General features: G+C 44.8%; 1 protein-coding gene across 1 annotated transcript in view; it reads left to right on the top strand.

Moving 5' to 3' along the window:
- LOC134965334 (nicotinamide N-methyltransferase-like) overlaps positions 1-12976 on the top strand; it is a 45784-nt gene that overhangs the window by 21068 nt on the left and 11740 nt on the right. Inside the window, exon 2 of the mRNA XM_063941806.1 lies at positions 4101-4308. Within this exon, the coding sequence (XP_063797876.1) occupies positions 4101-4308 (208 nt within the window). The remainder of the gene's footprint in view (positions 1-4100; positions 4309-12976) is intronic.

Here is a 12976-nt window from a genome sequence, read left to right as displayed (position 1 = left end):
GTAACATCTATAATTTGCATACTATAAAATGATACAGAGCTGCTGATTGGTTGATGGGGAAATTTCTCCACTGGCTCACTTCTCCGCTCTTATCACTGCTTAGTAAATGTTCCCCAGAGTCACAGATCTGGGCTATTATATAGGAGATAATTGAAATGTATCAAAAAAGAGAGTGGAATAGTCATGAAAAAAAAAACAATTAAAAACAAAACATCAATAATACTTCATAAAAATAATTATAATTATAAGCATGTTAAAAAAAATGAAGATTTGTTAGTATATGATGCAGAGATTGTTGTCTATTGGGTCAAATTAGTATAATCTAGAATTATGTTGCCGATGTGATGGAAATTCCGGGTGTGGGATGATAGATAGACAGTGTCTAGTTAGACAGTCAATAGACACCACATGTTAGGCAGTCAAAAGGTCAACAGGGTCAAAAGGTCGACATGAAAATGGTCGACATAAAAAAGTAGACACCATTTTTTTGCATTTTTGGGAAAGATAGTTGGTGTGGATAGTTTTGTCATCTGGGACCCCCAATTGTAGAAAGGCATCCCCTCGTGGGGCTCACTTCGCTCTCTACGCTTTGGGCTCGGTGGTTCGCTGCTCTCGCCACAAGGTTTATAACCAACTCTGTGCTGACATATATACAGAAGGAAGGAAAAAGTCCAAAAACATGTACATTTTTTTAAAACGGTGTCTACCTTTTTTATGTCGACCATTTTCACATTGACCTTTTGACCTTGTCCACCTCATGTCTGTCTAACATATGGTGTCTATCTGTTGACTGTCTGTCTCACTAGACACTGTCTATCACCTGGATATCGGAAATTCAAATGTATTTTTCTTTCTACTAATGTGGTCTTCAGCTGCTGGCGTCATTTCCATGATTGTAGTGGAAAGTGGGTGTCATGGTAACCACCATACTGTTATACATGATCATATGTTTATAACCATCCTATTCATAGTCTGAGTCCATTCTATTGTGATTACGGCAAGCCTTCTGCTATTCTACAGTATGTTGAACCTTAGGGGTCAATTCAAGTAGCCGTGAGACTGTGGATGAGCAAGTGCATGCATATGCCACATTTACTGTATCCTATAACTCGCATATTTTTGTTCAAAGTTCATACGGCTGCGTACTCTGTTGCAATTGAATTGACCCATCAGAGACCTTGTTTTATGTGTATTGTATGCAGGGCAGTTTCTAGGCAATTTGGTTTCCAGTGCGAACAATAAAATTGCGCGTCCCCACAAGGGCATTTTAAAATAACAATTTGAGAACCGGCGAAAAGAGGCACGGAATCATTGCAGGGGCGTGGCAAGGGGGTGTGGCCTTGCAGGAAAAAACTGCCTTACATCCCAGTATTTCACCCTGCACCCCCTGACATTGGCCACCACCTAGGGGGAAAAAATCCTCATTCATGCCCCCTACATTATTTGTCTTTTTTCCTCCTTATAGTAATGCCCCTTACACATTATTTGCCACACTGTAATGCCCCTTACACCATATTATGCCCCACAATTATTCCTCTGTCACCATATTATGCCCCACAAAGTAATAATGTCCTTGACACCATATTATGCCCCCACAGTTATGCACCTATCATCATATTATGCCCCACACAGTAAGGCCCATGACACCGTATTATGCCCCCATGGGCATGCCCCTGTCACCACATTATGCCCTCCCCCAGACACACACAGTAATAATGCATCTTAAAATGATGACATACACTACCTGCTCATTGTCAGGGGTTCCCTTCTTCACAGTGGGTCGCTAGTCCTGGCACTTAAGGGGACCAGAGAGACCACTGTTGAAGCTCCTGCCTCCATCCACCGACTAGGCCTCTATTAAACATACCTCCCAACTGCCCCGATTCTCGTGGGACAGTCTCGTTTTTTTGGGCCGCAGTGTCCCACGGTGGTGGTTGGGGGGGGGGCAGTTCGGAGGCTTCTGTCACTCACTGCTCTGCTTAGCAGTGCAGAGGTGAATAGATGCAGTGCCCATGTGCACAGCGTACATTCACGGGAGACAGAGGCTGCGAGGGCATGCCAGCAGTCCACAGAGCGCTGGGCATGCCCCCTCAGTGACAAAAATAGGGGTGCGTGGGGCGTGATCGTGGCACTCCCGTGATGTCATGCCCCTCTTCACATAGGCCACAACTTTTTTCGGACGCGGATACAGCTTCGCCATTTTGGAAGGGACATTTTTAACAGTATTACATGCAGACGGCCAGACCACATAGAATACTGCCTGGAGGAGACACTGGCTGTGGTCTCAGGCGCCTCGTGCGGCTGCACGGCTCATCCGGCACTAGGAATTGCCTTGATTGTATGTAAAACAAAAAATATTAGATACTTGCTACACATTTTTTTGGCAGATAGTTGTCATCTAGAAATCCGATATTTGTGTCAAAATAGAACATGATTGCTAACCAATCACAGACTTTCAATCTCTCACTGTTAATTAGTATTGTTGTTCTGCAAGTGTGATGAAAAGACTGTAAAATATACATTTGTACAATTATAGTAATACAGGTTGAGTATCCCATATCCAAATATTCCGAAATACGGACTTTTTTGAGTGAGAGTGAGATAGTGAAAACTTTGTTTTTTGATGACTCAATGTACACAAACTTTGTTTAATACACAAAGTTATTAAAAATATTGTATTAAATGACCTTCAGGCTGTGTGTATAAGGTGTATATGAAACATAAATTCATTCTGTGCTTAGACTTAGGTCCCATCACCATGATATCTCATTATGGTATGCAATTATTCCAAAATACGTAAAAATCCGATATCCAAAATACCTCTGGTACCAAGCATTTTGGATAAGGGATACTCAACCTGTATAGTAATACTCCTAACCTATTACTAGATAAGGACAGTGCCTGGCTAGGCACAAAATCTATATAAGAGTATTAAATTTTTGTGATTGGTTGAAGATGTCCTTTGTTGCTAGGCAGATCAGAGTTTTGAGTGAGTTGTAATTGGTTAGGGCCAGCCTATCGGTGAGTGTAGGGGAGGTGATTTAGTGCATGAAAGGTAGAAACTTCCAGATTTGCTTCCTCTTGTCGGTTGGAAGCCCACCCACCCGCCCTATTGGCCCTTTGATTTGGCTCTCTAATTTGGCTCTCTTCAATTTGGCTTACTATTATCTTTCTTTCAGACTTAGTGGGCGGGAAGGCGCTACTGGCCTGCGGTCACTTGTAGCATAAGTGGTGTTGTGGGGCACTTACCCCTTTTGAAGGACGGCGAGTGTGTCCTGCCCTTGTGGGAGGGCGATGGGCGCTTCCTTGGGGAGCGTCCTCACTCTGCTATAGGAAGGGGTGGTGAGACCTTCACAAAACAGGTTATGCTGATATATATAGATGGGGCGTTTCAGTCGCACCCATGACAGTTGGGGCGTTTAGTCACCACCATTTTGTAAGATCGTGACTAGAGCTGGTTAGTGGTAGCGTCTTCCTGGCCACCCACTACGAGTGAGGTCATTCCAATTAATAAATTCAATGACCATTTAATCCAATGCAGTTGTGTCTGTGTCTTTATTTTAGTTGATAAGCTATCTTAAAGTTTATAGTTAATGTCAAGCACAATAAGTTAATAGACGGCTTATATAGTGGGCTAGAGAAACACTATTTATGCATAAATACTGTACAAAATATTATGATCCAGAATTCCGAGTTGTTTCAATACGCACACAGGAAACATAGGGGCAGATGTATTAAGCCTGGAGACGGCATAAGGAAGTGATAAACCAGTGACAAGTGCAATGTGATAAATGCACCAGCCAATCAGCTCCTACCTGTTAATTGACATATTGGAGCTGATTGGCTGGTGCGTTTATTACCTTGCACCTATCACTGGTTTATCACTTCCTTATGCCTTCTCCAGGTTAATACATCTGCCCCATAGATTGCATGGTGTATAGAGATTGTGTTGTGAATCCGCATTTCTCATACATTTAAGAAGTAACAGGACTATTGTGATACAGTTGTGTATCTATAACATCACATTGCAGAGCAATGTTCATAATAGTTATATAACATACAGTATTGAACTTTTTAATCATTGCACTCTTTCTTGGCAGGTAACACTAAAGGAGAGATTTTAATTGACGTCAGTACTGGACCGTTAGTTCACCATCTCTTTTCAGCCTGTGAATTTTTCAAAGACATCTATTTGCTGAGATTCAGAGAGCAATGCAGTATGGAGCTGAACAGATGGCTGAATACACGTACAGGAGCGTTAGATTGGAACCACGCATCATCATATGTTACAGCGTTAGAAGGAAACAGGTTACGTATCAGTCCCACTGACTGTCAGTATATGTTGATTCTAGCCAATGCTTTACTCACCAAAAATATAACAAGGATTGCAAATGGTGTGTAACATTTCTAATAGTGTATGGACAATGGGTCTGATTCCGAGTCGTAAACTGCATCGATGTCGGATGCAGTTGAGTGGGGTTTTTCTGTACATGCATCTAAATTGTACTGTACCCGCATCGCAACGGTGTTCATACAGAGTCATAGGGCCTAATTCAGACCTGTTCGCTCCACTGCGAATTTGCAGAGGTCTGCGATCGGATAGTTGCCACCCAGGCAGAGTGAAAAATCGCTCCGTGCAAGTCTGCGTACGCCATGCGAAAAGCTTTGCAAACGCCGGCCAGCTGCAAATCTGTTCACAACTCACTCACCATCAAATATTTTTTCCAGTCTGTGCGCAGCCCAGGACTTACCCCTACAGTGTGATAGAAACAAGCTGATCGGGGCCGGAGCTGACGTCACACACCCTTCCTAAAAACGCTTGGGAACGCCTGCGTTTTTCCTGACACTCCCAGAAAATGATGTTACCACCTCCAAATGTCCGCTTCCTGTCAATCACCTTGCGTACGCCTACCGATCAAAATAATAGCTGGATTCTTTTGCAGTTTGGCCTCACGCGTGCACACTACGATCCGTTAGCATGCACAGTCGATCGATAATTGGCCGCCTTGCGAATTTGCACAACAGAGATCAGGGCCAGTATTTACTAAAAATCCGAGTTTGGCCGATTTGTGTTTTTTTTTCTAAGTCCCAATCCGGGAATTCACTAAGCACCAATCTCGGCAGTGTCTGGTCTATTCGTAATGGTTTGAATGACAACGTTCCGAAATACGAATGAATAGACCATCGGTCAAACGCGGCTGTTATTTCATAGAATACGGGCATTCACTATTCATTCGTATTTGGGTGTTAGTTTCTGAGTGCTCAAGTGCGGGTCTGTTTTTTTTTCGATTCGTTAAAAAAAGCAGCAAAAAATAGACCTGCTTTTTCCAGTCGAGTTTGGATAACCATGCACGGATCCGTGAGATCTGTGCATGGTTATCTATGGGAAAGGGTCTGTTTAGTGTAAAATCTGGAAAAAAAAATTGCGTGGGGTCCCCCCTCCTAAGCATAACCAGCCTCGGGCTCTTTGAGCCGGTCCTGGTTAAAAAAATATGGGGGGGGGAAATGACAGGGGTTCCCCCATATTTAATCAACCAGCACCGGGCTCTGCGCCTGGTCCTGGTTCCAAAAATACGGGGGACAAAAAGCGTAAGGGTCCCCCGTATTTTTGAAACCAGCACCGGGCTCCACTAGCTGGGAAGATAATGCCACAGCCGGGGGACACTTTGATATCGGTCCCTGCGGCCGTGCCATTAAAACCCCAACTAGTCACCCCTGGCCGGGGTACCCTGGAGGAGTGGGGACCCCTTCAATCAAGGGGTCCCCCCCCTCCAGCCACCCAAGGGCCAGGGGTGAAGCCCGAGGCTGTCCCCCCCCCATCCAAGGGCGGCGGATGGGGGGCTGATAGCCTTGTGAACAATTGTGAATATTGTTTTTAGTAGCAGTACTACAAGTCCCAGCAAGCCTCCCCCGCAAGCTGGTACTTGGAGAACCACAAGTACCAGCATGCGGTGGAAAACCGGGCCCGCTGGTACCTGTAGTAGTACTACTACTAAAAAAATACCCCCAAAAACACAGGACACACACACCGTGACAGTATAAGTTTATTACATACATGCACACCTCCAAACATACATACTTACCTATGTTCCCACGAGGCTCGGTCCTCTTCTCCATGTAGAATCCTAGGGGTACCTGTGAAAAAAATTATACTCACATAATCCAGTGTACCTTCTGCTCTTTGTATAATCCACGTACTTGGCAAAATAATAAAACGGAAACCCGACCACGCACTGAAAGGAGTCCCATGTTTACACATAGGACCCCTTTTCCCGACTGCCAGGACCCCCCTGACTCCTGTCAAAGAGGGTCCCTTCAGCCAATCAGGGAGCGCCACGTCGTGGCACTCTCCTGATTGGCTGTGTGCTCCTGTAGTGTCTGTCAGGCAGCACACGGCACAGATACAATGTAGCGCCTATGCGCTCCATTGTAGCCAATGGTGGGAACTTTGCGGTCAGCGGTGAGGTTACTTTCGGTCAACCGCTGACCGCAAAGTTCCCACCATTGGCTACAATGGAGCGCATAGGCGCTACATTGTATCTGTGCCGTGTGCTGCCTGACAGACACTACAGGAGCACACAGCCAACCAGGAGAGTGCCACGACGTGGCGCTCCCTGATTGGCTGAAGGGACCCTCTTTGACAGGAGTCAGGGGGAGTCCTGGCAGTCGGGGAAAGGGGTCCCATGTGTAAACATGGGGCCACTTTTAGTGCGTGGTCGGGTTTCCGTTTTATTATTTTGCCAAGTACGTGGATTATACAAAGAGCAGAAGGTACACTGGATTATGTGAGTATAATTTTTTTCACAGGTACCCCTAGGATTCTACATGGAGAAGAGGACCGAGCCTCGTGGGAACATAGGTAAGTATGTATGTTTGGAGGTGTGCATGTATGTAATAAACTTATACTGTCATGGTGTGTGTGTCCTGTTTTTTGGGGGGTATTTTTTAGTAGTAGTACCACAGGTACCAGCGGGCCCAGTTTTCCACCGCATGCTGGTACTTGTGGTTCTCCAAGTACCAGCTTGCGGGGGAGGCTTGCTGGGACTTGTAGTACTGCTACTAAAAACAATATTCTCAATTTTTCACAAGGCTATCAGCCCCCCATCCGCCGCCCTTGGATGGGGGGGACAGCCTCGGGCTTCACCCCTGGCCCTTGGGTGGCTGGAGGGTGGAGACCCCTTGATTGAAGGGGTCCCCACTCCTCCAGGGTACCCCGGCCAGGGATGAATAGTTGGGGTTTTACTGGCACGGCCGCAGGGACCGATATCAAAGTGTCCCCCGGCTGTGGCATTATCTCCCCAGCTAGTGGAGCCCGGTGCTGGTTTCAAAAATACGGGGGACCCCTACGCTTTTTGTCCCCTGTATTTTTGGAACCAGGACCAGGCGCAGAGCCCGGTGCTGGTTGATTAAATGTGGGGGAACCCCTGTCATTTTTTCCCCTATATTTTTTCTACCAGGACCGGCTCAAAGAGCCCGAGGCTGGTTGTGCTTAGGAGGGGGGACCCCACACAATTTTTTTCAGAATTTTTTAGACTTTAAACAACTTTTTAAGGTACACAATGAAGCCCTGCACGGATCTCACAGATCCGACCGGGATTCCTTGTGTTTTTTGTCAGGCAGTGTTTTACTCATCACTCCCGTAAAACACTGCCTGATATTACGAATCACATCGACATCGGAAAAAACGATTGTGCAAAACTCGGCCGCTTAGTGAATGATCGTATCAGGATTCAAAAAGTTGCAGTAAAATGCACCCGATACCATTCGAGTTCAAACACCCTTCAAAACGGCCAAAACACGAATCTTTGTAAATATACCCCCAGGTCTGAATTAGGCCCTATGTCTGTACTCATTGTTTGTTTGCACCAGGTACCACCCACCCCCCATCTAAGTGTGATCTCTCCACCATTTTTTTTTATTAAATAAAAATTGCACAAAGTTAATATACATTTTTCCATGTGGGTACATAACTACAGAAGTCACATTGTCACATCTATCTGATCATTCAGCTTTCCAAGCTGCCCAACTACTCCAGGTGGAAAAAAAATTTTCCCCCACAATCATAGAGACTGTGCATATTGCCCCAAATCATCTACATTTACACATAAACTGGCAGAAATATCAAATGCACTAAGAGGCCAGCATGTCTACACATTTGTACACAGTGGTCAAAGTGGAAATTTTGAAGTGGGGGTATGGAAAAGTGAAGGTTGTAACTATGCGAGTGCCAAAGATGCACTCGTGCCACTCAAAAGGGGGTGTGTCCTTCAGTGTAGTTTACCACACCATATACCCCTTATCCACATTATGCACCACAGTATTAGGACCCTTTATACTATCTAGTACTGGTGCCCCTTACACATAATACCACACAGTATGACCAGAAATTCACATTATATCACACAGTATGAGCTGAAATTAGCATTATCGCACACGTATGAGCCAAAATTCACATTATAGCACACGGTATGAGCCAAAATTCACATTATAGCACACGGTATGAGCCGAAATTCACATTATAGCACATGGTTTGAGCCAAAATTCACATTATAGCACACAGAATGAGCCAAAATTAACATTATAGCACACGGTATCAGCCAAAATTCACATTATAGCACACAGAATGAGCCAAAATTCACATTATAGCACACAGAATGAGCCGAAATTCAAATTATAGCACACGGTATCAGCCGAAATCCACATTATAGCACACGGAATGAGCTGAAAATCACATTATAGCACACAGTATCAGCTGAAATTCACATTATAGCACACGGTATGAGCCAAAATTACATTATAGCACGCAGAATGAGCCGAAATTCACATTGTAGCACACAGAATGAGTTGAAATTCACATTAAAGCACACGGTATGAGCCGAAATTCACATTATAGCACACAGAATTAGCCGAAATTCACATTATAACACACGGTATGAGCTGAAATTCGCATTATAGCACATAGAATGAGCCAAAATTCACATTATAGCACATAGTATGAGCTGACATTCGCATTATAGCACACAGAATGAGCCGAAATTCACATTATAGCACATAAAATAGCCAAATTCACATTATAGTAAACAGAATGAGCCAATTTCACATTATAGCACACCGTATGAGCCAAAATTCACATTATAGCACACGGTATGAGCCGAAATTCACATTATAGCACATGGTTTGAGTCAAAATTCACATTATAGCACACAGAATGAGCCAAAATTAACATTATAGCACACAGAATGAGCCTAAATTCACATTATAGCACACGGTATCAGCCGAAATTCACATTATAGCACACGGTATCAGCTGAAATTCACATTATAGCACATGGTATGAGCCAAAATTACATTATAGCACGCAGAATGAGCCAAAATTCACATTGTAGCACACAGAATGAGTTGAAATTCACATTAAAGCACACGGTATGAGCCGAAATTCACATTATAGCACACAGAATTACCCGAAATTCACATTATAACACACGGTATGAGCTGAAATTCGCATTATAGCACACAGTATGAGCCGAAATTCACATTATAGCACATAGAATAAGCCAAAATTCACATTATAGCACATAGTATGAGCTGACATTCGCATTATAGCACACAGAATGAGCCGAAATTTACATTATAGCACATAGAATAGCCGAATTCACATTATAGCAAACAGAATGAGCCAATTTCACATTATAGCACACGTTATGAGCCGAAATTCACATTATGGGGTATATGCAATTCACGGCAAATCGCGGCAAATTATCGCCATTTTTAATTCGACACAATTCGACAGGTGAATTCCGGCAGGTGGCTGCCGGAATTCACCATATTCAATGAAAACGGATTCGACAGTCCCGCGGGCGAAAAACGTCCGATTTGCCGGATTTTGCCGCAAATTAAAAAAATGGGGAAAAACCCGGAAAAAAATGGCGTGGGGACCCCCTCCAAAGCATAACCAGCCTCGGGCTCTTCGAGCTGGTCCTGGTTCTAAAAATGCGGGGACAATATTGACATGGGATCCCCCGTATTTTTAAAATCAGCACCGGGCTCTGCGCCTGATGCTGGTGCAAAAAATACGGGGGACAAAAAGAGTAGGGGTCCCCCCGTATTTTATACACCAGCATCGGGCTCCACTAGCTGGACAGATAATGCCACAGCCGGGGGTCACTTTTATACAGCGCCCTGCGGCCGTGGCATTAAATATCCAACTAGTCACCCCTGGCCGGGGTACCCTGGGGGAGTGGGGACCCCTTCAATCAAGGGGTCCCCCCCAGCCACCCAAGGGCCAGGGGTGAAGCCCGAGGCTGTCCCCCCTATCCAAAGGCTGCGGATGGGAGGCTGATAGCCTTGAGTAAAATGACAGAATATTGTTTTTTCCAGTAGTACTACAAATCCCAGCAAGCCTCCCCCGCAAGCTGGTACTTGGAGAACCACAAGTACCAGCATGCGGGAGAAAAACGGGCCCGCTGGTACCTGTAGTACTACTGGAAAAAAAATACCCAAATAAAAACAGGAGACACACACCGTGACAAGTACAACTTTATTACACACCGCCGACACACACATACTTACCTATGTTGACACGCCGACTGGCACAGTCTCCGACGATCCGAGGGTACCTGTGAAAAAAATTATACTCACCTGCCAGTGTCCAGAGATAAATCCACGTCCAGAGATCAAATCCTCGTACTTGGCAAAATAAAAACACGCACACCCGTACCAACGGACTGAAAGGGGTCCCATGTTGACACATGAGACCCCTTTCCACGAATGCCGGGACACCACGTGACTCCTGTCACTGAGGTCCCTTCAGCCAATCAGGAAGCGCTACTTCCGTGGCGCTCACCTGATTGGCTGTGCGCGTGTGACCTCAGACAGCGCATCGCAAAGCCTCTCCCATTACTTTCAATGGTGGGAACTTTGCCGTCAGCGGTGGGGTTACCCGCGGTCAGCCCCTGACCGGCGGGTGACCCCACCGCTAGCCGCAAAGTTCCCACCATTGAATATAATGGAGAGGCTTTGCGATGCGCTGTCAGATCAGACGCGCACAGAGCCAATCAGCAGAGTGCAAGGACGTTGCGCTCGCTGATTGGCTTACGAGACCTTTCAGTGACAGTTGTCACGTAGAGGTCTCTGCATTCGGGGAAAGGGGTCTCATGTGTCAACATGGGACCCCTTTCAGTCCGCTGGCACGGGTTTTTGCGTTTTGTTATTTTGCCAAGTACCTGGATTATACTCTGGACGTGAGTATAATTTTTTAACAGGTACCCTCGGATCGTCGGAGACTGTGGCAGTCGGCGTGTCAACATAGGTAAGTATGTGTGTGTCGGCAGTATGTAATAAAGTTGTACTTGTCACGGTGTGTGTGTCCTGTTTTTATTTGGGTATTTTTTTTCCAGTAGTACTACAGGTACCAGCGGGCCCGTTTTTCTCCCGCATGCTGGTACTTGTGGTTCTCCAAGTACCAGCTTGCGGGGGAGGCTTGCTGGGACTTGTAGTACTACTGGAAAAAACAATATTCTGACATTTTACTCAAGGCTATCAGCCTCCCATCCGCAGCACTTGGATGGGGGGGGACAGCCTCGGGCTTCACCCCTGGCCCTTGGGTGGCTGGGGGGGGGGACCCCTTGATTGAAGGGGTCCCCACTCCCCCAGGGTACCCCGGCCAGGGGTGACTAGTTGGATATTTAATGCCACGGCCGCAGGGCGCTGTATAAAAGTGACCCCCAGCTGTGGCATTATCTGTCCAGCTAGTGGAGCCCGATGCTGGGGTATAAAATACGGGGGACCCCTACTCTTTTTGTCCCCCGTATTTTTTGCACCAGCATCAGGCGCAGAGCCCGGTGCTGGTTTTAAAAATACGGGGGATCCCCTGTCAAATTTTTCCCCGCATTTTTAGAACCAGGACCAGCTCGAAGAGCCCGAGGCTGGTTATGCTTTGGAGGGGGGACCCCACGCCATTTTTTTCCTTGATTTTACCGTTCCAGCTATTAAAAAAAATATATATATTTTTAAAAATATATAAATAATACTTGTGCCTCCAAAAAAGACAAACCAAGTACCTAATCCCTTCTAATATAAATAGATATGCTATTACCAAAAAAAAAAAACACAAAAAAAAACATGTTTTAAATTTTTTTTATTGCTTTCACCCTCCAAAGTGTGGCGGATTGAAAATGACGAATTTACTGTCTAAAAGCACTGTTGTCGAATTTCCAAACTTCCATTGAATAGACTTTGGTCGAATTGCAGCATGTGTATCATTGCAAAAAAGTCGAATTTGTCAAAAGTCGAATTTCAAAAAGTCGAATTTTGAAAGTCCTTTTTTTTGTCGGAAAGTACTGAATTGCATTGTCGATTTTTTTTTTTTTTTGGCGAAAAATTCCCGAAATTCGACAATTTCGGGAATTCGACCGCAATTGCATATACCCCTATAGCACACAGAATGAGCCAAAATTCACATTATAGCACATAGAATAGCCGAATTCACATTGTAGCAAACAGAATGAGCCAATTTCACATTATAGCACACGGTATGAGCCAAAATTCACATTATAGCACACGGTATGAGCCGAAATTCACATTATAGCACATGGTTTGAGCCAAAATTCACATTATAGCACACAGAATGAGCCAAAATTAATATTATAGCACACAGAATGAGCCGAAATTCAAATTATAGCACACGGTATCAGCCGAAATTCACATTATAGCACACGGAATGAGCTGAAAATCACATTATAGCACACGGTAACAGCTGAAATTCACATTATAGCACACGGTATGAGCCAAAATTACATTATAGCACGCAGAATGAGCCAAAATTCACATTGTAGCACACAGAATGAGTTGAAATTCACATTAAAGCACACGGTATGAGCCGAAATTCACATTATAGCACACAGAATTACCCGAAATTCACATTATAACACACGGTATGAGCTGAAATTCGCATTATAGCACACGGTATGAGCCGAAAT

Source organism: Pseudophryne corroboree, chromosome 10 (assembly GCF_028390025.1).
Source record: "Pseudophryne corroboree isolate aPseCor3 chromosome 10, aPseCor3.hap2, whole genome shotgun sequence".
Lineage (NCBI taxonomy): Eukaryota > Metazoa > Chordata > Amphibia > Anura > Myobatrachidae > Pseudophryne > Pseudophryne corroboree.
Note: the sequence above shows the minus strand (reverse complement) of the source record. Positions and strands in the feature narration are given on the sequence as shown.